This window comes from Danio rerio, chromosome 6 (assembly GCF_052040795.2).
Source record: "Danio rerio strain M-AB ecotype USA chromosome 6, GRCz13ab, whole genome shotgun sequence".
Taxonomy (NCBI): Eukaryota; Metazoa; Chordata; class Actinopteri; order Cypriniformes; family Danionidae; genus Danio; species Danio rerio.
In genome coordinates, this window is record NC_141026.1 from 42,869,872 (window position 1) to 42,894,230 (window position 24,359).

General features: G+C 35.9%; 4 protein-coding genes across 15 annotated transcripts; 1 reads left to right on the forward strand and 3 right to left on the reverse strand.

Annotated features, from left to right (window-relative positions):
• Positions 1–1,095: 1,095 nt before the first annotated feature.
• LOC101882926 (RING finger protein 223) lies at positions 1,096–5,023 on the reverse strand. The gene is made up of 2 exons (XM_087257760.1): positions 4,753–5,023; positions 1,096–2,440 (listed from the first exon to the last, which is right to left on the reverse strand). Exon 2 carries the CDS (start codon positions 2,419–2,421, stop codon positions 1,735–1,737), a length of 687 nt encoding a protein of 228 aa, XP_087113886.1. The 5' UTR covers positions 2,422–2,440; positions 4,753–5,023; the 3' UTR covers positions 1,096–1,734.
• A 3,545-nt stretch (positions 5,024–8,568) lies between these two features.
• Positions 8,569–14,595, reverse strand: si:ch211-157b11.12. Of its 7 annotated transcripts, none has more exon segments than NM_001326426.1 (9): positions 8,569–10,203; positions 12,004–12,034; positions 12,116–12,141; positions 12,313–12,447; positions 13,247–13,288; positions 13,477–13,563; positions 13,724–13,808; positions 13,939–14,014; positions 14,525–14,595. In NM_001326426.1, coding segments are annotated over 8 exon segments (573 nt in total). In that variant the 5' UTR covers positions 14,002–14,014; positions 14,525–14,595; the 3' UTR covers positions 8,569–10,099.
• iho1 (interactor of HORMAD1 1) lies at positions 13,779–19,586 on the forward strand. Of its 6 annotated transcripts, none has more exons than XM_087255680.1 (9): positions 16,127–16,294; positions 16,362–16,405; positions 16,517–16,606; positions 16,729–16,885; positions 17,112–17,263; positions 17,404–17,452; positions 17,520–17,610; positions 17,733–17,830; positions 17,935–19,586. In XM_087255680.1, the coding sequence occupies exons 3-9, from the start codon at positions 16,551–16,553 to the stop codon at positions 18,958–18,960; spliced, it is 1,629 nt and encodes a 542-aa protein (XP_087111806.1). In that variant the 5' UTR covers positions 16,127–16,294; positions 16,362–16,405; positions 16,517–16,550; the 3' UTR covers positions 18,961–19,586.
• kbtbd12 (kelch repeat and BTB (POZ) domain containing 12) lies at positions 19,259–23,580 on the reverse strand. The gene is given in 6 exon segments (NM_001033917.2): positions 19,259–19,770; positions 19,922–20,119; positions 20,887–21,037; positions 21,239–21,509; positions 22,136–23,310; positions 23,520–23,580. Coding segments are annotated over 5 exon segments (1,872 nt in total). The 5' UTR covers positions 23,218–23,310; positions 23,520–23,580; the 3' UTR covers positions 19,259–19,600.
• Between the last annotated feature and the right edge of the window lie 779 nt (positions 23,581–24,359).

The window sequence follows — 24,359 nt, forward strand, 5'->3', positions numbered from 1 at the left end:
TTCACACCCATGATGTGAATCTCCCGTTCCACCACATCCCATAGGTGCTCTATTGGACTGAGATCTGGTGACTTGTGAAGGCCATTTGAGTACATTGAACTTCTTTGTCATGTTCAAGAAACCAGTCTGAGATGATTCGTGCTTTATGACAGGGCACGTTACCCTGCTGGAAGTAGCCATTAGAAGATGGATACACTGTGGTCATAAAGGGATGGACATGGACAGTAAGCTGTGGCATTGACCCGATGCTCAATTGGTACTAATGGGCCAAAAGTGTCCCAAGAAAATATCCTCTATGCCATTAAACTATCATCACTAGCCTGAAACATTGATACAAGACAGGGCGGATCCATGCTTTTACATTGTTGATGCCAAATTCTGATCCTTCCATCCGAGTGTTGCATCAGAAATTGAGTCATCGGACCAGGCAAGTTTTTTTCCAGTCTTCTATTGTACAATTTTGGTGACTCTGTGTGAATTGTAGCCTCAGTTGCCTGTTCTTAGCTGACAAGAGTGGCACCCGGTGTGGTCTTCTGCTGCTGTAGCCCATCCGCCTCAAGGTTGCATGTGTTGTGCGTTCAGAGTCGCTCTTCTGCATACCTCAGTTGTAACGAGTGCTTATTTGAGTTTCTGTTGCCTTTCTATTAGCTGGAACCAGTCCGGCCATTCTCCTCTGACCTCTGGCATCAACTAGGCACTTGCGCCCACAGAACTGCCGCTCACTGAATATTTTCTTTTTCAGACCATTCTCTGTAAACCCTACAGATGTTTGTGCGGGAAAATCCCAGTAGATCAGCAGTTTTTGAAATACTCAGCCAATATACCAAAATACCAACATCCGTGCCACGCTCAAAGTCCCTTTGACCATGGGATTGACTGATTAGAAATTTTAGTTAACTAGCTGTTGCACTCCTAATAAAGTGTACCTAATAAAGTGGCCAGTGAGTGTATAACAAATATTATTTTACTCAAACCATACTTATAAATTCAGTAAATCCAGAGAAACTCTGAATTTTCAAGTGGCCTCCTGATATTAATTTTCTTAGCTGTGTGTATGCGCACATTAGAATAATAATAAACAAATGCAATAAAATATGCAATGTTCATATAGTTTATTTAGTTGTAAACAATGAAATAGACACAGTAAGATTCATTTCACAAAGTATTAAATGCAATTAATAGTTTACACAAATAATACTTATATATTGTTAACAATCCAGTCATTTAATTTCACAATATACACATTAAAAAATAATTTCGCAAACAATAATTTTGCAAATAAGCAGTGTACAAAAGAATAAAAATGAATCTCTGATTCATTATCATTTTACAGAATGTGCAATGCTTTTAAATAGTTTCAGTCATAGCAATCACACCTGCAAACAGAAACCTATTTCAAAAGGGTCTATCATTTACATTTATGCATTTAGCAGATGCTTTTATTCAAAGCAATGCACAAAATAAAAACGTTCTACCTTTGTGTTCATTATGATCATCTGTTTAAAACACAGTAAATTATTTCATGTATTGACAAAGTCATTTACGAAGTGCGTAAAACAACAATGCAATTTCAAGCAAGATTTCGGAAATCACTTATTAATTCTGTTGACATGTGAAGCTGTTTTGGCGTAGTGCAGTCAGCTTATCAGTCAAGTCCTTTCCAGTTTTGCAGTTCACAATTCAAACTCTTCATATTTTTAATAAAAATATGCTTCTGTCTTTTTTATTTTTGGCTCAGGAGCTCAATGTCGGTTTGGGACCTGCAAATGTTGTTGGCATCTGTGGTGATTCCCCGAAGCACTCTGTCATGGAACCTGAAGTGACAAAACACTGGAGAGGCCACAGTATAATGAAGAACACCACCATGAGCACTATGATGAAGACCACAAGCCTCTTCCAGTTTCCATGAAAACCCAAGAAGTGCAGCAGCCGGTGTCCACAACTCCTCCTTCTCGTCTCTTCTCTTCTCACCGTCTCTTCTAGTTTTTGCTCGCCGATGTCAATGCAGACGCAGTTGGGTATCATTGGGTTCGAGTAGCACAGCTTTTTTCCATCTAGGTAAACTCTCTCCGCTTGTTGCTTGTCGCTCGGAAGTTGACCCAAAACCTCTTCGCTGGTGGCCAAATCTGGGGTGCCATGTTCAGGCACGGATGTTGGTTGGCGGCAAAGTGGGCAGGTGATTTGTGTGCCATCCTGCTCTGGGGAAATGGCCACAAAGCGTGCCAGGCACTCCAGGCAGAAGGTATGGGTGCATTCTAGAAGTTTCGGTGTCTTGAAGGTGTTGTCGTAGGCGCAAAAGCAGATTGAACATTCAGGATCAGCATCCCAGGCATTGTCCTGGTCATTTCTGGAGGCTGCGCTCTGGTGCTGGTGTCGTGATGAACTGGTGCGTGTTACTGGGGACAATTCTGGCTCTCCCATTCTGTGCTCAGAAGAAAATCTGAAATGAAAAATAAAGCAAATGAGTTTAGTTCAACAAGTGCTATGTGTACAGTGAGCAAATTCACAAAATATGGTTCAATTGTGGTGAAAAAGGAACTTAAAATCTAAATTTATTTCAAGAGTTCACACTTAGACCCAGGTAGCAAAGAGTTCTGGCCCAGATTTGACAAAGCTGGTACAGCAGGTATTCATCCGGCACTGGCATACAGCATGTGGGCCAAACACGTCTCGGGTTTGGCAGAGGTGGCACCGTCTTTGGCACACAAGATTTGGGCCTAATGTAAAATGTAGTATTTGGCCCAGATGTTAAAAATCTATTTGTTGGTAAAGTAATGTGTCTTGACCCACATTTAAAATACATTAAAATTATTTCTGAGTGAAGAAAAAAATTCTACCGATTAGGTCACTTTGAGAAAAAGCACAAACCAGAAATTGTGGGAAACCACAAAACCAACTTGTGGGACAAAGATGGGCCAGAGAAATTTTGCTATGTGGGGATATGCTTGGCGCTAATAGCAGGTTTGGCATGCTCTCCCAGGAGAGAACCATGAGCTCGGAGATAACTGAGCCCAAGGCTCCCGTCTGGTCAATAAGCATATAAGGGGATCTGAGATCAGGTAGGTCTCGAGAGCTCCCTTTAGTACAGGAAGGAATAGGAGGAGATAGGGTGGAAGGGGGGATTCTTCCAAAAGGAAGATAAGGCAGTGGGGCAAAATCGGTCTATTTATTGTAAGCTTGAATCTATATGATTGAATTATTACTGATTATAGATGAGAGGCCAGCCGTAGTCAATCATATCACAAGCTCCTTTCGAAATTTGTTTAGAAAACTTCACCTAAAATGGATTGCTTAATGTGCTGCTAAGTGTTTTTTTTTTAAACACTCAAGTTCATTTTGACATGCACTGAAAAAAAAGATGTCTGCAAAACTGTTGGAAACAAACAAATAAAATTTAGTAATGTTCAACTTATTTTGTTTGTTTAAATTGAGCCCAAATAAATAGTTTACAACCACTTACTTTAAAAAAAAAGTGTAAATCCAATTAACCATCTTTAAATAATTTTTTTCAGTGTGGAAAAGATACATTATTTATCAAAAATACATTGTTTTTATAAAGTGATATGATCTGCAAATTCTGCCCAATACATTTTACTATCGTTTTGTATGAAAATTTGGTTTTCAGGGAACTACTTCATTTGTAGTTCATGGAAAAAGTGGTAAATGCAGTTTCAGCATCATAAAATTCATTCATTCATTCATTTTCCATTGGCCTAGTCTCTTATCTATCAGGGGTCACCATTTCGGCATAAGTTTTACACAGCAGAAGCCCTTCCATACAATTATTCTCACAAATTCAGGCCTTTTAACTCATCAAATTCATCTATACAGCATTGTCTTTGGACTGTGGGGGAAACCAGAGCACCTGGAGGAAACCCATGCAAATATGGGGAGAAAATTGCAAACTTCACACAGAAAATGCCAACTGGTCAAACCAGGACTCGAACCAGTGACATTCTTGAAAATGTAATAAAAAATTAAGTTGATTATGATTCTTTTATTTAATAATCATTATTTGGGTCCAAATGGATTAATTATCTATTAGGTTGGAATTAGTTTATTGGACTAAATTGCAGTCAGTGCTATGTCTGTTGCAAAACCATCAAAATACGCATGTATCAGCAGACTGTCCACTAATACTGCTAGTGTACATATAAAAAGTTGTTTACGGTCAATAAAAGTCTGATAAAAAAGTGATACCTTTATTATTCTGATGCTTTTGATTAGATCAGACTGAATAAGAAGTAAGTGCTTCAAATGTTTATTTTGCCATTAAAGTGAATGAAAAAAGCAAATTTGAATTTTAGAATCCTAAAATAGTTACGGTTAAAGCTGTCGATATCTGACGGCACATAAATGTGATTGATTTGGGCATCATTACTGAAGTGTTGTGTCATAAAGGATACGCGGAGACAAATCATATGCAAATGTGTTTCAGACAGGTAGTGTCATCATGCAGAACATTTCACAAATATTCAGCATCATGTGTAACAGTTCACCATGACTCAGTTGTTTTACATTTGTACCATTACTAGACAAAATATACGAGTATCCATTTTAATATATCCATTTTATATATAATTAGAACTGCCTCAACAAATTCTAAAATTGACTGATGGGTTTAAAATGCAAGGAGACTAATAATAATAACAATACTGGCTCAACAGCAAATGATTAAAGCATGGATCAAAAACAAAACATATCTGTTGGGTTATTGTAAATAAAGTATATAAAGCAAGAAAAAATGATTACCTTTTAAAGGGAAGACAATATTCAATCTTGTTAATGCTTGCTTCTTCTTGTAGACGCAGACTGAGATATTCCTGAAAAGTTCCCCAAAAGCTGTAAAACTGCTCTCTCCTGCTCTTCAGAAGTCTGAACTCTACTTCTGAGCTGTGACTGAAGTGAGTAAAATCTTAAATCATTACCTTGCTTACTCTCTCCCAACCCCCACAAATCGACTGATACATGCATGGAAAAGAGGGAGGGATGATTAAGACAGGGAAGTAGGAACAGGTTTTCTGACAGTATTAGGTTGTACTTTGTCATTCAATACCTTAGTTAACGTAGGGATGACAAAGCATGGAGGCTGGAGAATTGAGGATGACAAAGCAGGCCTTGGTTGCTCACACTATTCATATCACACTGTGGGGAATTAATGACTAACACTATTTTCATCCAGACAGACATCTCTTAAAGAGATATAGTTCAGCCTAAAATGTGCATTTACGCACTATTTACTCACCCTCTTTTGGTTCCTAATGTTTATGAGTTTCCTTTTTTTGTTGAACACTAAAGAAGAAATGCTGAAGAAAGTTAGAAAACGGCAACCATTGACTTTTTATAGGGAAAACAAATAGTATGGAAGTCAGTGGTTAGCAGGTTTACTCCATTTTCCAAAATAACTTCTTTTCTTTCAACAGAAGAAAGAAACTCAGGGTTTGTGGCGAGTGGATTGGGTAAACGATGACAGAATGCATGTTTTTGGTTGAACTATCCCTTTAAAAATAGGCACTTGAGATGCATGTATAGAACTTGTACAATGAAACAAGTTATTATTGTAAATTAAATGTGGATTTATGTATGATACTACCTGACAAAAGTCTTGTCACCTGTCCAAGTTTTAGGAACAACAAATAATAACTTGACTTCTAGTCGATCATTTGGTATCAGAAGTGGCTTACATGAAAGGCAAATACCAGTAGATTACGCTTGATTTTTGATTACTTAATTAGGACAGTAAGGTCTGACTTTGCTTAGACAAAAGTCTTGTCACTTAATAGAAATAATGTACTGTATAGAATATTAAGTCATGTTGCAGTGAAAAAATTAAATATTGTGTATGACTCCCATGAGCTAGGAGGACTGCATCCATACATCCCTGCAATGACTCAAATCACTTATTAAATCATCTAGAATGGCAAAGAAAGCGTTCTCGCAGGACTTCCAGAGTTTATCCAGATTATTTGTATTCATCTTCAATGCCTCCACCTTCATCGTACCCCAGGCATGCTCAATAATGTTCATGTCTGGTGACTGGGCTGGCCAATCCTGGAGCACATTGACCTTCTTTGCTTTCAGGAACTTTGATGTGGAGGCTGAAGTATGTGGTTTGTAATGTAAGGGGCAGCACAAGTGTCTTTATACCACAGGCTGTTGATGTTGCCATCCACTGCAGGTTCCTCACACGCACCTATACTGAATGTAACCCAAATCATGATTTTTCCTTCACCAAACTTGACTGATTACTGTGAGAATCTTGGGTCCATGTGGGTTCCAATAGGTCTTCTCCTGGATTTGTGATGATTAGGATGCAGTTCAACAAATGATTCATCGGAAAAAGAAAATTTGGGCCACTTTTCCCAATGATCAACTAGAAGTCGTTATTATTTGCTGCTTTAACAACTGGGATCAACAACAACACTTTTGTCAGGTAGTGTATATTAATTTACATTGATAAAAAAAGATGTAAGAATTGGATAATATTTGGCTAAGATATACAACAATTAGAAAATTTGAGGGTTAAAAAAAATTGAATATTGAGAAAATTGCTTTTAAATTAGTCCAAATTAAGGTAATAGTTTTAGGTAAAGCTTTGATATTTTTACAGTATGAACATTTATAAAGTATCTTCAATGAGCATGATCTTTAATATTCTATTTTTTTGACATAAAAGAAAAATCTATAATTTTGCCTAAAAGTGTTAACTTGGTTATTACCATAAATATAGCGGTGTAACCTATGAAATGGTCCAGGGTCACATTTTTAATTGTATATTCAAATTGCATTACATACAATCTAATTGAGTTGGATTTGTTTATATAAACATATAAACAATATAATCTTGTAAACAAATCTTTTTGATAAGCTACAACATTCTGCAACTTTACTGTCATTGTTAAATTGGTCCTACAAAGCAATGCTTTATTGCTGGTTACTGATAAGAAACCACACGTGCATAACAGAAACAACATAATCAAGAAATTGGCCATAATTCAAACAAATCAAGTCACATGACTTCTGAATGATCAAATATAATACCACTTTTTGCCTCTCTTCGAGATAAGCTGCCAGATGAGGAAAAATAACTGGGATATATTTACATGTGCAACTAAAGTCACGTGTTCTCATAAATGTCCTGAATGTGTATGTACAGTATTGTGTATTTTACTAATAGTTTGCCAACTATTGTTGAGCCAAATGTCTTAATCCCTTAGAAATGTGTGTATTTGCAGTTGTGTCATATAGTGAGACATGACAAACATCACAGTGGTTTTAGCAAATGGAAAGTCTGACACATTGTTTTTGGCTCTATTCACATCTAGCATTGTGTTTTATAAGGAAGTGCTTATAATATTATTGGGAAATGGGATCAAAGTCCTTCCATCTGTTTACTTATGACAGATGTAAACTGGTGAATGGACACATTTAAAAGAGTAGTTTCCCAATCACAATATAATTAAGTCTGATTATACAGAATTGCTTTTGATTCAAGTCCAACTTAATATGCGCCTATTTTAATAATTATTCTACACATGATAACGCAATGATAGTGCTTGGCAGCAATTAAACTGCTAAAAACAGCTTTATAACCACCACTCCCAAACTTTTCCAGAACTTCTAATGTACAGTGCTCAGCATATATAAGTACACCCCTCACAAATCCATATTTTAAATTCATATATTAATAGGAAGCTATACAATATTATATTTGTGCACGTACATCAGATTAGTCAGTACTGAAGCCAAATCTGGAGATTATCTAACAAAATAACTTACGATAACTGTCCAAAAATGAGTACACCCAAATTTATATGTTAGAGAAAAAGGTAAATACAAATTTAAAAGAGAAAAAAATAAAGCAAAAAATAAATAAATAATTAAAAAATTGCAATATTTTGCTTGAATTAAATTTTATTATCTTTCAATTTCTAAATATGTTTGGTGACTAAAATATTATTTTAATAAATATATACGTTTAATAAATCTGTTTGTTTAATTGCACCAAAATATATTGCCTATTCACTGAGAAATTGATAAAAATATTAATTTTTAAAATGGGTTGTACTCGATTATGCTGAGCACTTTATATCATGATGACACCAGTCACTGCTGGACTGTTTAGTTTCTGCACTGTGGCTCATTGCAGGATAATTACTTTGTAATGTCCAGCCAGTTAGTTCAATGATAGTGTCTACTCACCAGTAGTGAAGGTTCATTGCATGTTCAGTCTTTCCAGTGCACAATGTTAAATTAGTTTAAATATAACCCATATTTGATTCCATTTTTAATATAAGATGGTTTAGAATATTAATATTTACCTTCGTTTTACCTGACACCAATTCTTAAACATTAAGAAGATTATTTACAATATAAATATCTACAATATCTAATTATTAGACAGAGGTAAAATTGACTTACACCTTAAACTGCAGCTCCTGCTTCCTCGATCTAAAGTATGTTCATTAGTCCCCTTAGATGTACACCCTTGAATTAAAAGCAATATCGTTTCTAATCATAGCATGCACATTCTGCCAAGCTATCTACTAAAAAATAATCTGAACAAACTTTTTTCTCATAAATCAAAATATTTTATTTCTGTAAACACTGAAATCTTCATCAAATATGATTCAACATGATCAATACTCACTCCATTGACACAAGCATACAAAAAAAATTTAAATAAAAGTCAACAGCATCCATCTAAACAGAATTCATATACAAAATCCACTGACATGCTTTCCAGTTGCTGCACAACAGCCAATAAAATGACATAAATGAATGTTAAAAGTGGTTATATTCTTAAAACAGCATCACTGATGTAAACCTACAATATCATTTACCATCACCTTGAGTAAACATTCCATCCTTTTTATTAATCCAGCATACTAAAAATTATCCATTTTACAAAATGTTTTAACCCCCCTCCTAAAATCAAGTAGAAAAAAACAAGCACAATGCTTTAAATAAACAGAACCATTACAACAAATGAGAACTACACAGAAAACCATAAATATATTCATATAGGCATAGAGGATGATATGGCATATTAAAGGCCACTATTTGCAATAAACATCAACAAAATAAAGTAAAAAAGATAACTGACTTTCTCAGAAATACCAGTGCATCACTCGCTTTATGACACAACAACGATCTCTTTTTTCCAACCGTAAATTTACCAAATAATACACGCCAAGTTTTCATACTTTTACTTTCTAATTTTGTAAAAATGTACAAAATCAAAAAAAGGTGACTAGGTTTTTATTTATTAGCACATTCTCATAATGGCACTTTGTTTTATACAGTGAAAGTATTGGGTAAGTAAATAGTTTGGCAACAGTTTTTGTAATACCATTCTTACTGTATAGACTGTGTATTAACAGCATGTTTGCAACTTTAAGGCCTAGCGAATTTGAGTGTATTCATTTCCAGCAAACTTCTTTGGTGCGGGTCTGATGCTTCATGTTGAATATAGTGATGTGGCATTGTTTCATGCACACATATTTTATCTGGTATAACATAAATATGCTGCTAACATGGAAACCCAAGTTATGAGAGTTTTCAATGCTCATACAGGGTAATATATAGCAAATGTTTGTGGCATTGAGGTTAGAATTTCAAAAATAAAAATTTTCTTATATATATTTTTAAATTAGATATGATTTAAAGAGCTGCTTAAATGCAAATTTAACTGTGGAAGTCTTATTTTGGAGCCTAGTTACAGTTGTCACGAGATTCAAAAGTACTATCACACAAAAAATACTGGTAATAAATATAAACGTTACAAAATTCATAGAGAACTCAATTGAACAGCTTAACGATCAAAAATACTCTAGTAGTGCAACACCTGGTCTCTTAAAAAAACGATAATTTGTGTGAAAAATATATAAATAGAAATAAATAACTGACATCGGTGAAAAGAAAACTAAAAAGAAAGGAGCATAAAAGACTACGTCATCAAGACAGAGCAGTTCCTCACGTAGCCTACATGAATAAGGAGGAAGTTTTCACCAAAATAAAAAGAGAAAAAGTGAACAATCCTATAAGGAAACAGTGCCTTGGGACAGAAGGGGCCTCACACCTGGTCTTCGGAGGCTGGTCACACGTTGTATACCTTAGTTACTGCCCCTGTTGCCACGGTAGCACTGTTGGATGTTGACGTCGCTGAAGGCCTCTCCCTCCTCACATATCTTGGCTTGCGAACTGCAGATAATGAAAAGGGAATAGTATAAAACATTTAATACTAAACAGAGCTGTTTCACTGCAAGTGTTTAATAATCGGACATTTCTAACAGATGTCGCATTAAGGAAATGGCCACAGTTGCAAATAATACTTGAAAATAATAGCAATTCTTAAAAGTCTCAAATTTAGACTGCTGTCAAAACAAACTCTGTTCACATGCTGTATAATGAATGTCCAGTCCAGTAGTTTGTGATGTCACTTTGTAAACATTGTTTATATGCCTGCACACATGCGGTCCCGGGGTCTGTTTTTCGTACGTGGATTACTCATTTAGATGGATTTGGTTATTTACGATTTGACACGATCCAGGATCGTTTCATTCAAGACTCTGTTCTGGTAGCTCAGACTTGCTCGGGAGCAGGTTTATTTCATATAAACTGGATTAGATTGAGTCTTTTCAAGCAAAGGTAATACTGAAAGTATGTACCAAATTCTGATACTTTCTTACAGTAGTAGTTGTATACACGTGGGGAAAAAAGTAAATAGCTAAATATATTTAAGAAATAAATAATATATATACTGTAAATGTAATCTGCACTCCGAAATAAAAGCACAAAGTCAAGGGGCTCAAAGAGAACATTTATCAAAATGGACTTTTTAGATACAAACGTGTACTTTTTTAAGGTACCAGCTTTAGTACAACTTGTGTGCGATAATAGACATGCACAATATTCAAGTTTTTTTTTCTTTTTTCTTTTGGAGTAATAATAATATGCAGTCATGCACATGTTTTGACAGCTAATATGATATCAAAATGCATTTTGATGCAAAATTTATTTAAACAGCCAGTTATACTTTATGCAGATTATGAAACTTGAATAGGCTACTATAAAAAAGAAAAATCTGCTCTAAATGCAAAACAAAAATAAATTGATAAATATTTGACACATGAAAGTGTAAAGCCTGCATCCCACAACAAAGGTGGAAAGTTATTGCGTATCATATTGAACAAACCGTTTATTACGAATTTTATGCAATTTTGCTCACATGGATAATTGAATATTAATTGAATGATGTCATTACGCTACTGTGCCGTCAGCCAATCGTTGCATTGCTGATCATTATTTTGAGGATATATAGATCAGTCCTTCACAACACACGCAGCGATCTCAGATCAGTTCATCCAGATATTTTTATCTGATTCACAAACTTGTTTGAGGAACCAAATTAGCCAGAGATCATTTATCCTGATTAAAAGATCCAGGATCTGCCAAATCATCTAAGGTCATTTAAGCGAGGTATGAAGAACAGACCCCTGTAGTCCTATAATGTTGTTTTGGTTGTCAAGTAGATATGCATTCATACAGACTGAAAATGGGAAATATATGCACAAATTTGTGGTTTATACAGAAATTATGATGTACTTTTAAAGTCAGCCTTTTTTTAGCCATTTAAAACGTTGTTGTTGTGTAAATTAATTAATTAATTAATCCAAATCTTTCCAATTTTACATGCAAACAGTGTTGTGTAAAAGGCCCTAATTTTTTATTAAATTGAAAATATAGATTAAAGGGAGTGTTTACCTAAAATTAAAAATGTCATCATTTAGTCATCTTCTAGTTGCTCAAAACCTGTTTGAGTTTCATTGAAAACCAGTAGCCATTGACTTGAATAGTATTCACATTTTTTTTTTGTCAGTGGGTACCAGCATTCATCAAAATTTTCAACAGAAAAAAGAAACTCATAAAGGTTTTGAGTCAATTGAGAGTAAGTAGATTTAAAATATTTCAAAATTCTCTTCAAGTTCAAATTCTTCTTACCTGAAGATGAAGCTTCGGGAATCATAACAGCCTTGATAGAAAAATAAACAAGTTCTTTTGTATCTTTTGTATCCATACAGTTATGTTTTAAAAACATAATAACACATCTTACCGTCTCACTTGGTTGGAATATAAAAGCTGATAAAGGAAAATGACACAGATTACAAACCACAAACATGCAGAATAATTGCTTCCCCCCCACAACTTTCGGAAAACAAGGTCAACCAAACTATAGACCTCATTTCAAATAAAAATTGAACAGGTTCTTATGCTTGTATTTATAATATTGGCATGACTTTTGTTTCTTACCTTTATTGCGCCTGTAGAAGACTCCAGGGAGGCGGTTGGAACGCTTGAGGTAAAAGAAGGATGCAACAGAGAGGATGAGGCCAAGGCTAATGAGTAGAGTTCCCAGAAGCACAGAAGCTGCTACACCTGGACCACCTGCCATTACAGACATAATGTCCAAGAATAAATTCAATGAATGCACATAACAAAAAAAAAAAAAAAAAAAAGCTTCAACGCATATTTTATATATAATTAATGTATCTTTATAATGTGAATAGCATTATTCATATGTAAACCTGGACCACAGAACCAATCATAGGGGAATTTTTGGGAAATTGAGATTGATACATCATCTGAAAGATGCATAAAGTTTTCCGCTGATGTATGAATTGTTGGGATAGGACAATATTTGGTTGAGATACAACAATTTAAAAATCTGGAAAGTAAGGGTTAAAAAATGTATACTGAAAACAAACTGCCTTTAAGTCGTCTAAATGAAGTCCTTATCAGTGCACATCAATCATGGGAATTTAGGTTTTTATACATTTCCAGAAGGACATTTACAAAATATCTTCATGATGGAACATGATCTTCACAAAATATATATTTTACCCATGTGACATAAAACCAGGTCCAGGGTCACATATATGAATAGAGGTAAAGTTGGTTTTATATTCACACATTCGTTCAGTGTCAACTTGCGACATGCTCACTATATTATTTTCAATGGTACTTTGAATATCCGGCCTGAAATTGCATGCAAGTGTGACTTCAAAACAACATCAGCACTATTTATTTGACAGAATAATACTTTGATAGTCTTTGGCAGATAATATGATTTCACTTTTTAGAATTGGCAAAGAATCCTTTTCTGAAAATATAATATTAAGGAGAAAGTGAATGTGTGAATGTAAAACCAACTTAACCTCAATCCCATATGATAGTAATAACTTACCAATTACTGTGATTAAAGATACTGGAATTTGATTAGTTCTTGCTAAAAAGAGAATCAAAAATAAGCATTAAAATAAATAAAAAGATAAACAATATACTAAATAAAGCGAATTTCCTAGTGTTTAGTTTTATTCCCAAACTGTAAAGTAAATATCTAAACAAAACATAATGTGTGCAGCGAAGTCCATTGTATATGCAATCATCAATACTTTACAGCTAATGTCCACTTACTACTGTTAAGTGAAGTTGAATTCCCCTGGTCTGCTGAGGCACAGGGCACACAAAAAGTTGTACCATTTTCCTGAACATGACGGGGCCCTAGAGAATGATTCAACCACACAATCAATATAAATAGCGAAACTCTAGCTTTATCAGTCATATACAAAATTCCACAGAACTAGTTAACACAAAATGTACATAAACATATTAATCTGATTAGTTTGTATTTCCAAATATAAGGCACATTTATGAAACATACCAGGTTCACAGAGTGAAACATTTGCACAGGATTCATTCATTCTCTTTATTGTTTCACAGCAATCATTGGAGTTATCTAGCAGAGCCTGAAAAACATGATACATCAGAAACAAACTTAGCACATTATTATACATTCAATTCACAGCATGGAACTACATTAATGTTTTCACATTAATTACTGCTCTCACAAACTGAGTGAAATTAGACAAAAGATACCTTGGTCTCTGGAATTTTTAACACATAAAGAACAGCACTGATGATGTAGTAGGCTCTACTCATGATGAGATTACTCCTGTGGGTTAGATGGAGTCAATATGGATCTGAAGCCTGTTATCTTTATGGTCTAAAATACCACAGTTGGAGGTAAATCGTTCTGATAACGTCATTTAAATGTTTATATATTTGTGTATATGTAGACCAACATCAAGAGGGAGCCTTCACATTTTTTTTTTGAAGACATTGATTGCTTAAACACGACTGGCCCCTAATTCAACAATGATAACGTTAACTGAGATTTCTGTTTATGTCGATGGGCGTAACGTTATTAAAAATATATAATTTTACCATTAAGATCACTAACGTTTTAGCCCCATTTATAAATCCATACAGTATGATAAACAAGCTATGATTACCCCGCCAAACAAGTTTTTCAACAGTCTGTTTACTGAGCAACGGGCTAATTATTGTAGCTTGCTATGAGAATTTCTAGGATGCTAATCACTCTCTTAATAAAACAGTAGCAATTATTGTTTCGTTTACCGACGACATAAGACGTTTTGTGACAATTAACACCTGCACTTACCCGTGAAAGCAAGTTTTGATGTGTCAAAAATCTGTTGACACGGGAGTTTACTTCCTGATTATTAAAACTCACTGCCATAATACGAGTCTTTCGCTTTTAAAGCTTTGCTATCAGATTTGCTTTTATTAGATAACCATCATTAGACTGATTTATAACTAATTTTAATTAATGTTCGTGCTGCGCTGCGAGTAACAAAACATTTAATTTAGAAACCAAAAGAAAGTTTATTGTATTGCAAGACATTTTCTAAATTATGACCTTTATTATGAAATGGTTTGGTTGCTAGGATACAGTTTAATAGCTGTACCACTGATAGATTAAGGTCACCGTGGTGTGTATGTGGTGAACCACACACACACAGCTGACGCATAAAGACAGAGCAGTATGTCGGTCAGAATGATTAGCAAGATTAGTAAACTCTACTGGGATTTAATCTATTTTTACAGTATGTAGATTTAAAACAGACCATTAAAACTACACTGTTTCACCACACTATTGTTTTAGATGTCACATTATTGTCTCACGTGATCATACAGAATGTCCTGTTTTTTAATAAAGTTACCTAATTTAATAAACCACCGTGCTTATTAAGTTGCAATTCCCTAAATGGCTAAACAATTATTTACAAAATGCTAAAATAAACTTGGGGTCACCCCTGAAGTTTCACATGATACTGAGTACACAGTGCCATTTATGCATTCATTCATTTTCTTTTCGGTTTAGTGCCTTTATTAATCTGGAGTCGCCACAGCGGAATGAACCGCTAATTTATCCAGCATATGTTTCACGCAGCGGATGAGGCCCTTCAAGCTGCAACCCAACAGAATTGTTGTCATTAAAATGCACGTTAATCAAGACGTGTGAAGAACAATAATTTCCTGAATGGTTGAAATGCTTAACTTATATACAAAAATGACACATCAAAGATCAAAACCTAATAAACAAACAAACTATAATATTTTACTTGCATTATTTAAATATTTTCTTCTGATTGAAAACAAAATAAACAAATAAAACAGCAAATTTTACAATAAGACAAATCAATTTATATACATGCCAGGGGGAAAGAATAAATTAAATACATAAATTAAATATACAAAATGTACATTTGTAATAATAAAATAAATGCATTCACAAAGTTCAGACATTCTTAAAGTGTGTAGGGCTTTCTTATTTAGAGAATGGCTGGTAATATACAAGCATATTTCAGTCACCAATATTTTAAATTGGGCTTCTTATTAGTAACTACATTTATGAATGTAATATTAAGTTAACAAAATAAGTAAATTAAATAAACAAAAATAGGACATACAGTAAAGCCAAAAAGTACATTTCCCAAAAAAATGAAAGATTTTGAACACTAAACGATTATTATTGATAAATGTTTGTGCTTCATCACATAAATTGACCGAGTAGACTATGTAAAATGCCAAAATATGTGTAAAGATGTGTCTTTATTAAAGATGAAGTCTCCTCATATTTATTACAAAAAAATCAATATCAGTCATATATATATATATATATATATATATATATATATATATATATATATATATATATATATATATATATATATGATGCCATCTAGCGTTACAGATCTGTAATGCTTGGGGGGAAATCAGGAAACTGGTTTTACGTCACTTACAGCTGTTTAAAAACTTTGAATTCTGCGTCCCGCCAAAATTTAACGGTAACGGTCATCACCAACGACACAGGATATTTTTTATGTCGCCTCAGAATGATTGCTGCTTGTTAAACACGTAATTTCTGGTAAGCCTCTGTTTGTTTAAATGGTTTAATTAATTGTAGTCTCGTGAAATGTTTGTGTTCTCGCTAGTTTACGAGAAAACGTGCACAGCTTTGATGACCTTGTGGCCGCGCGTAACTTGTTTACGACACCAACTGACGTTCGCTCAGATAAATTCTAGAGTACATTTAAACAAAAGTCACTGTCTAAATTATTGTTTTTGGTTTCTTGTGGATTATTTATAGTGAAAATAAGTGTGTTGACATTGAAAGCCTGGAAATGAAGCCCAGTGTCTGGAATATAAAGGAGATGTTGAGCATCCCCTCAACTTCTGGGTATGTTTCATGCCTGTGTTCTGTACTAGAGCTGATTTTTACTGTCACTTACATTTACCACGTAAAGCTGACATTACAATTTAGTGTTTATATGAGTGTTTATGCGAAACTGTTTGTTACAGAGGAATGAAAGCTAGTAAGGGCCCGGGAACCAGTGACTACTCCAGCCTGTCTGACTCTCAGTTATTGCTGGGATCCCAAATGTGGCCTGACAATTCACAAGGGTTTTCTCTGGAGATGAGTGGACAGAGCAAAGGTTCACAACATACTTCACAGGAGGTAAACATATCGGTCCTGAACTATGGATTTATTTTGACTGTAGAACATGCCCTGTTTTACTTTGTGCAAAATGATGACTGCGTTCTGCATAGTTTTATTTTATTGATTCACACATTTAAGCGATGTGAAAGAGAAATGTATATTATTTTATTAAGTTATGCAAGTAATAATTAGTATTAGTATTGTCAATATTATTTAAATATTAAACTGTTTACATTTTTTGCAGATGAAGGAAATGACCGTGTCCAGCAGTTATAGTTCTAAGCCTTTTTTGTTTGGCAGTGATGGGAAATTCCCAAGCTTCACCAGTGGCAAATCTGTTGGCATCTTGGACAGATTTGAGGAAGAGAAGAGAAAAGCCAAAGAAAAATATGAAAGGTGTTTACTCTTGATCCTTACAGTAAAAAAAAAACTATTTATCTTTTAATCAGGTGATTGTTTTTAAGTTTCCTAATGCAATTTTTACATAGCTTAGTTTCTGTCCTGACATGTTGTTATATAACTGTTTCCCTTTTTAGGGAATTTCTTACTAATAGAATTCTAAAACTGCAGGAATATCTGGAAAATGTAAGTAAAACATGCATGTTTAATGGTTTCAGTATCACTAGACTTTCACTTACCTATTCCCTTTTAGACCAGAGAGACCTTATTAAACCGCTTTGATGGAAGTAATGACATTACCAGGAACATTTTGGTAGAGAGAATGGATCATTTTTCAAAAACAAGTATGTTTTTAGTTTTACTGAACAGATAGTATTGGATTAGATTTCAATAGCAGATGGATGTCTAAAAAAAAGTGAAATGCATTAGATATTCATAGCCTGTGATATTTTGTTCTCCATTACAGTTGAAGGTTATTTAAACAGTGTGAAAATGGGTATAACATGTCAGTTTGAGACTCTGCAGAACCAAACACAAACAGAATTAACAGACAGGGAAGCCAAGGTAAGGGGTGCAATTATAACTGAAACAATCTGTGTTAAAGGTATTATGAATGTACTCTGTGTTGATTTAGCCAGTTACGCCACATTTATTTTCTATCCAATTAGAGTGCTCTGGCTGCAAAAGAATTAAGCTCAAATATGCTTAACCTCCAACGAGATCTGGAAGCCCTGAAAGCAGAGCAAAGCAAAGAGCAGGGCATGCTGGGAAAAATTCTGTCTCAACTCTGCACTTTGATTTCTATTCATAAGCCGACAGCAGGACCTGGCTCTGCCAGGATGATTGACAGTGAGGTTCAGACATCACCAAGACTGTTTGAAAGGTTCTGTGTAATGTCGGCTGAAAAACATGACGAGAAAAAGATGATATTTAGCAGGCCTGTCATTTATTCAGGAAAAGCTGTAGAACAGAACCAATGTCCTCTTACAACAGAAAAGACACAAAACAGAAATGCACATGCTCTGCCTGTACCAACGCAGCAGACACTAGTCACTGAAGAGGTTTTCCTTGATGCTTCACAGGAATTTTGGTGCAAAAAGTTAGTTGAGAGCAGACCTTCTATCCCACTTGTGGATGATCAGTCCACTGCATCCACAGAGGACCACAGAAGAAAATTTGTAGATAGACCCCTGGAGTCTGAAAAACCAATGTTTGTGAGAGAGAATAGATTAGGCACTAATGCCATGCCACGGCTTAAAGAATCTAAGAGGCGCCAAAAAGCACTAAACTACCGGGGGAAAAGGAGAGCCTTGGTTCTTCCACAAAGACAAGCAGTGAGAAAAAAAGGAGCAACAAAGTTCTCAGAAGACAGCCAAAGTGAAGACCTTCCATGTGAACAAAAAGACAGAGTACCACTCTCTTCTCTTGACAACTGGAAATTTGCCAAAAAAAATGTTGAAGAGGATCATCCAAGATTACCGAAGCAAGCCCCAGTTGCACCAGTCAGTAGGTGTGTGGCTGAACAATTATTAAATCCCTTAAACTTGTGGTCTGAGGACACAGGCAGCTCCCAAATGATGGTGGAATACAAGATGGCTGAGTGGGAAAATGTTGCACCTGAACCTAAAGCTTGTGTCACTGAAGGAGAAGGAGGCCTCTGGCAGCTCTTTGACTTTACCAATGACTCAGAGTAAGATGGAGAATACTTAATTTTCTAGGAAGATAGAACTTCAGACTGCCTTTGAACAAGTGAAACTTATTCTTTAACCACTTTTCTATCCATGGATGTTACCTTCTGTTTCTGTGCTTTGGCAATATTTTTCTGTTTATTTAGCACATACTGATATAATATAAACCTATGTCATATTTTTTCACAAATCCTATTCCAGAAATGTGTAGCTTAACAAATGTCAGTATAACTTAAATAAGTACAAAATAGTTTTCAAATATATTCAACTTGGTTTGCAGTTATGACATATTTATCTAATTTAAGTTTGAAACTTTAACATGTTTAATAAATTGCAGTACATATATGTATTGTGTGACTCCATGCAATGTATTTTTACTATTATAGTTAAGTAAAATTATATTTTAGCATAACTTTGCTGAGTGTTACTTAATCTAACCTGTAAGAGTATTTCATACCATCACATATCCACAAATGTAAATCAAATCAAAGTAGGCACATACAGCATTACAAACCTAACTGATTTTAAAGTACAAATTCATATCTATTTTAGAAAGTTTTACACTCTCTAGATCTATCTAAATCCTCTTATCCTGTGAATGACATTAAAGGCATTATTTGTTTAATGCGAAATCTGTTGAAGAGTGTTATTCCTCTACCAAGTCAGCAGGAGGAGGCATGAGTCCACGGGGGTTCAGATTTGCCACCAAACACACATCATAACTGTCGTGCATCAGAGCCTGCTTTGCCACCACAGTCCATACATTTTCCCATGGATCCAACTGGAGGATGTCTTTAGTGATGGTATCATGACGATCTTGGGAAAGAGTGAAGTACTCACAATGTTATTACAAGTGTTCTCAAAGTTTAATTGAATATGTGTAGTTCATGGTGCTTGCATTAATTTGCCTGCAGGTTAAAGGCTAAACTAAGTAGACTGAATGTGAAATTGTACAATACATATTTACCTGCCCCTTTGTAGTATCCACAGACATAAAGTTTGCCATCAACAACACCAGCGTTTGATGCATTGCTCCGAAGTGTCAGGAGAGGCCATGGCAAAGGAGGACCATCTCTCCAGAAGTCACCATCGGGGTTGTAGATCTCCACTACATTAAGGCAGTAACGTGACTGGCCACGATCCACACCTTCACATCCAATACCTCCTGCAACAGGAGCACATTTTACAGTACAGTATTAACTTTAATTTGATTAAATTTTTTTTTTTGGGGGGGGGGGGGGGGGCGGGGGGTGACCCATTTAATGAAGATCATATATCATATCATGAACTTAAAAAAGCATTAATTATCAAAAAGTATCAAAGGCTTTCTTATGCCTTAGTGATGATGCACAGAGCACTGTAATCATCACTATTGTCATAAGCTTCTTTTGGTAAGAAGTATCAGGTTAATATAGAGGTCTCACTCTATTGAAATGATATCCCATATGTTGCCATGCAGAATTGCGCAGATTTCCAAAGATTTTTAGCCCATCATTGATTCTGTTTATTTACTTGTGTAAATGTGTGTAAATGTATATTTATTTAGTTTTTAAATAAATTTTTGCAGTATTATTGACTAATATGAAAATATTCATATGATTTATTTACAATACAGTTTGTAAAGTAATATTTTCTGTCTATTAGTAGATATATCATATGAGAGACTTGTTTTTTTTTTACCAAGTAAAGTGAATCTAATTGGATTTATATTGTAAACATTGAATAAAAGTTAAAAAAATATTACTTTTTATTTCACATATTAAGGTTTTAGTTATGATACTCCCAAAATCATTTCACATAAATTCGTAAATTTGTTAAAAATCTGCGCAAAAATTGCAAAAAATGTCCTCAGATTGCATCTGCCCCTACCCATATTTCAAAAACTTCTGCGTTTTAAAATAATTCAACTAGTCCTGCTGTTGACATTCTCACCCAGGACGTAGATTTCTCCATTGAGTGCGACTGCGCTGCAACGGTATTTTGAAAATTTCATAGGACCAAGTTCATTCCACTTGTTGGTTTCTGGGTCATATTCAAGCAGGCGATTACTCATACGGTCAGGCTCGTCATCTGTGCGGAATGACTGTCGTTCATGAGACATGGCAGAGCAGGTGCATTACAGGGAAAGAGAGAAGGCAGTAAACAAACTGTCATGTCACTTGGCTGTACTTTCCAAATTGCAGTTATAAGTTTTGTTTTTGTCCATGCATCATTCTCACGACTCTTCTTGTGTGATATATTTGCAGATTAAACTATAAAGACTTTAAAAAATTTGGTAAATTACCTGAGGTGTTCGTCCTCCAAGCACATATAAGCGGCCCTTCATCCGAACTACACTATGATAAGCCAGTGGCATTGGCAGAGGAGCAGCACTACGCCAAGGCCCACCTTGTAGAGACCAGCGCTCAACACTATTGGTGATATGGTACTGGTTTTTCAACTTCATCTGGCCCCCAATCAGGTACAGATTTTCTCCCAAAGAGCTCAGTGCATAAGAATCACGATATTCCGCTGAGCTCAAGTGCTTCCAGGAGCCCTGGGCTTCCTTGTTGTACCTGAAAGAAACATAGCAATGCACTTTATGTACTTTTTAGTACACCCAGATATTAAAACTGACTCACCATTTATTCACTGTCAAATATTTACAAACCTTTATGAGTTTCCTTTTTCTGTTAAACACAAAATAGGATATTTTGAAAAATGTTAGAAACCTGTAACCATTGACTTTCATAGTAGGTAAAGCAAATACTTTGGTAGTCAATGGTTACAGGTTTCCAATATATTTCAAAATATCCTCTTTTGTGTTCAAACAGCTCCAACAGGTTTGTGACAAGTGAAGGTTGAGTAAATGATGACAGAATTGTCAGTATTTTGTGAACTATACTTTATCCCTTTAAATATGTGACCAATTTTTAGGTACTCTATTGAAGTGTTTCTCAACCATGTTCCTAAAGGACCACCAACACTGCACGCTTTGGATTTTTCCTTTGTTACACTCATAACAGGTCTGTAAGTCTGCTAATGAGCTGATGATCTGAACCAGGTGTGTTTGGTTTGGGAAATGTGCAGAGCTGGTGGTCCTCCAGGAATGTGGTTGAGAAGCACTGCCCTAATGAACTAATAATCAGATCAGTTTTAGTGCATGAAGTATTTCTGTTATTTTCTCCTCCAGAAACCTCACATGAAAATCTCCACGTTTTTGTCTTTATGCCTTGCCATCTTTCTGGCTCCTAGCTCTCCTGACACCACAATTTCATTCTTCTCAGTCACCACCCCAGCAAAGACATATCCAAGCGCTTCACCGTATCGTGGGGAGGTGATAAAAAGTGTCCGACCAGTGGTGGGAGCATAACAGAAGCTGCGCTCAGTGTAGCTTCCATAACGTGAGCGTATCCCTCCGCCCTCATTACCAATGCAGAGCAGCAGGTCCGTAGTCTCCATACCGTAGCGCAGCTTCAGTCGTCGAGGTGGAGCATCTGAATCCAAGCTTGCTGCTTCAATTGCCTCCTCCATTATCTGAAGACACTCAGCATCAGCTAGCAGTGCTGTGTTACGCTTCATTGTCCCTTTCAAGTAATCCACACCCACAAGTGGAAGACGTACTTTCTTTAGTAGCTCTGGAAGGTGCCTGGCCCGGTTCTCTTCCTCTGACCCAACATCTCCGGGACAGTACTTCACCCAGCGCATCACCACATCCAAAATGCTCTCTTCTCGTGAAACGTTGAGGTCGTCCGAGCTCAATAACGCCCCGAGCTGGTGTGCCTCTAACTCCAGCACTTCCTCCCCATAACACACTTCAGTGAAATGCTGCCGCAGGTAGCGCTGAGCCTGGTCGGCCAACTCCTCTGCTCCTAGATCCCGGGCATAATAGTAGATTCCCAAGCAATTTGTAGTATCCATGTTGTCAATCATGTAGATCTGACAACGACTGAACACATCGTCCATCTGTAGAAGAAAAGCCGCAACAGAGATGCCCTGCACATTGTCTGCAGTGAGCGGAAGATTGGAGCTGTACATGTATTCCAGCAGGAGAGCCAGGCTTGGGGCCGGCATGTCTCTTAACACCACCTGACGGTTGGAACATTCACGCAGGCCACAGGTGAACATTACGCGAAAGTAAGGGCTGAAGGCAGAAAGCACTGCACGGTGACATGGGAAGCTTACACCTTCAGCAACTAAAACCACGTCTGTTAACTGCTCGGCATCCCGCATTCGGTTGAGCTGTTCCAACAGCGTTAAACCATGCTTGGCTCTCAGATCCATTTTAGTTCTGTGTTTAGATAGCTTAAAACTTAGCGAAGTGTTACACGTTGTCTAAATACATCCTGGAGGTCTTTAAAAAGGGGTCAAGGATATCTGAAGAGAGAAAAAACAAACAATTAGCTAACGCTAGTGAAAAGTATACAGAAAGTTAATTTTGTATGCACAAGTCATTTTTATCTCGCCCAAGGGTCAGTGCTTAACATGTCAATGCTTTGACACGTCAACAGAAAGACAGTTATTGTTTTATCAGTCACAGGCTAGTCACATAGCATTATATTAGCACATGCATCAGTAAATCGTACCAGATCTCTGGCTTCCTGTGGTGTCTGCCTTCAGGCAACAGTTCGTCCATTACCTCGACACAAACAGGCTGGCTGCTTCGCGTCTGACTGTAAACACTGGGGGAGAGAGCATGCTCTGTCAACTCAGCCTTCCATGGCCATTCCAGCTAAGCAACAGTGCTAATTATAGACCATGATTTGTCAAACTAGCAAAGGGGGAGACATGAAAACATATTTCACATGTTTCTTGAACTCTCAATGTTATTAAATACTACAGTAGGTGCAGAAAGTTTTTATCATCATTTTGCACAGCAACCATAGTGATTTTGTAATACTTTTTTTCCCCAGCTTGAAATGCAGGGAAAGGCTTTCAGTACTGGCCAAGAGAGCAGGGTTAAATTTCATACCATCATGCTTTCTACATGATCTATGCTTTAGCATTTGTTGCTTAATGCAAGCTTAATTTTAACTGTAACTTTTGGCACAACAGCCAATGCTAATGCATTCAGTGTTAATATTAAATTTAATAACATTCATTCATTCATTCATTCATTCATTCATTTTCTTTTCAGCTTAGTCCCTTTATTAATCCGGGGTCGCCAAAGCGGAACGAACCACCAACTTATCCAGCATAGGTTTTATGCAGTGAATGCCCTTCCAGCTGCAACCCAACACTAGGAAACACCCATACCCTCACACTCACGTTGAATTAAATAAGCATAATTGGCCAAAGTGTATGAGTGTGAACGAGAGTGTATGGATGTTTTTGCTGCGTAAAACGTGCTGGATAAGTTGGTGGTTCATTTCACTGTGGCAACCCCTGATTAAAGGCGAATAAGCATATAAATAATATAAATAGCA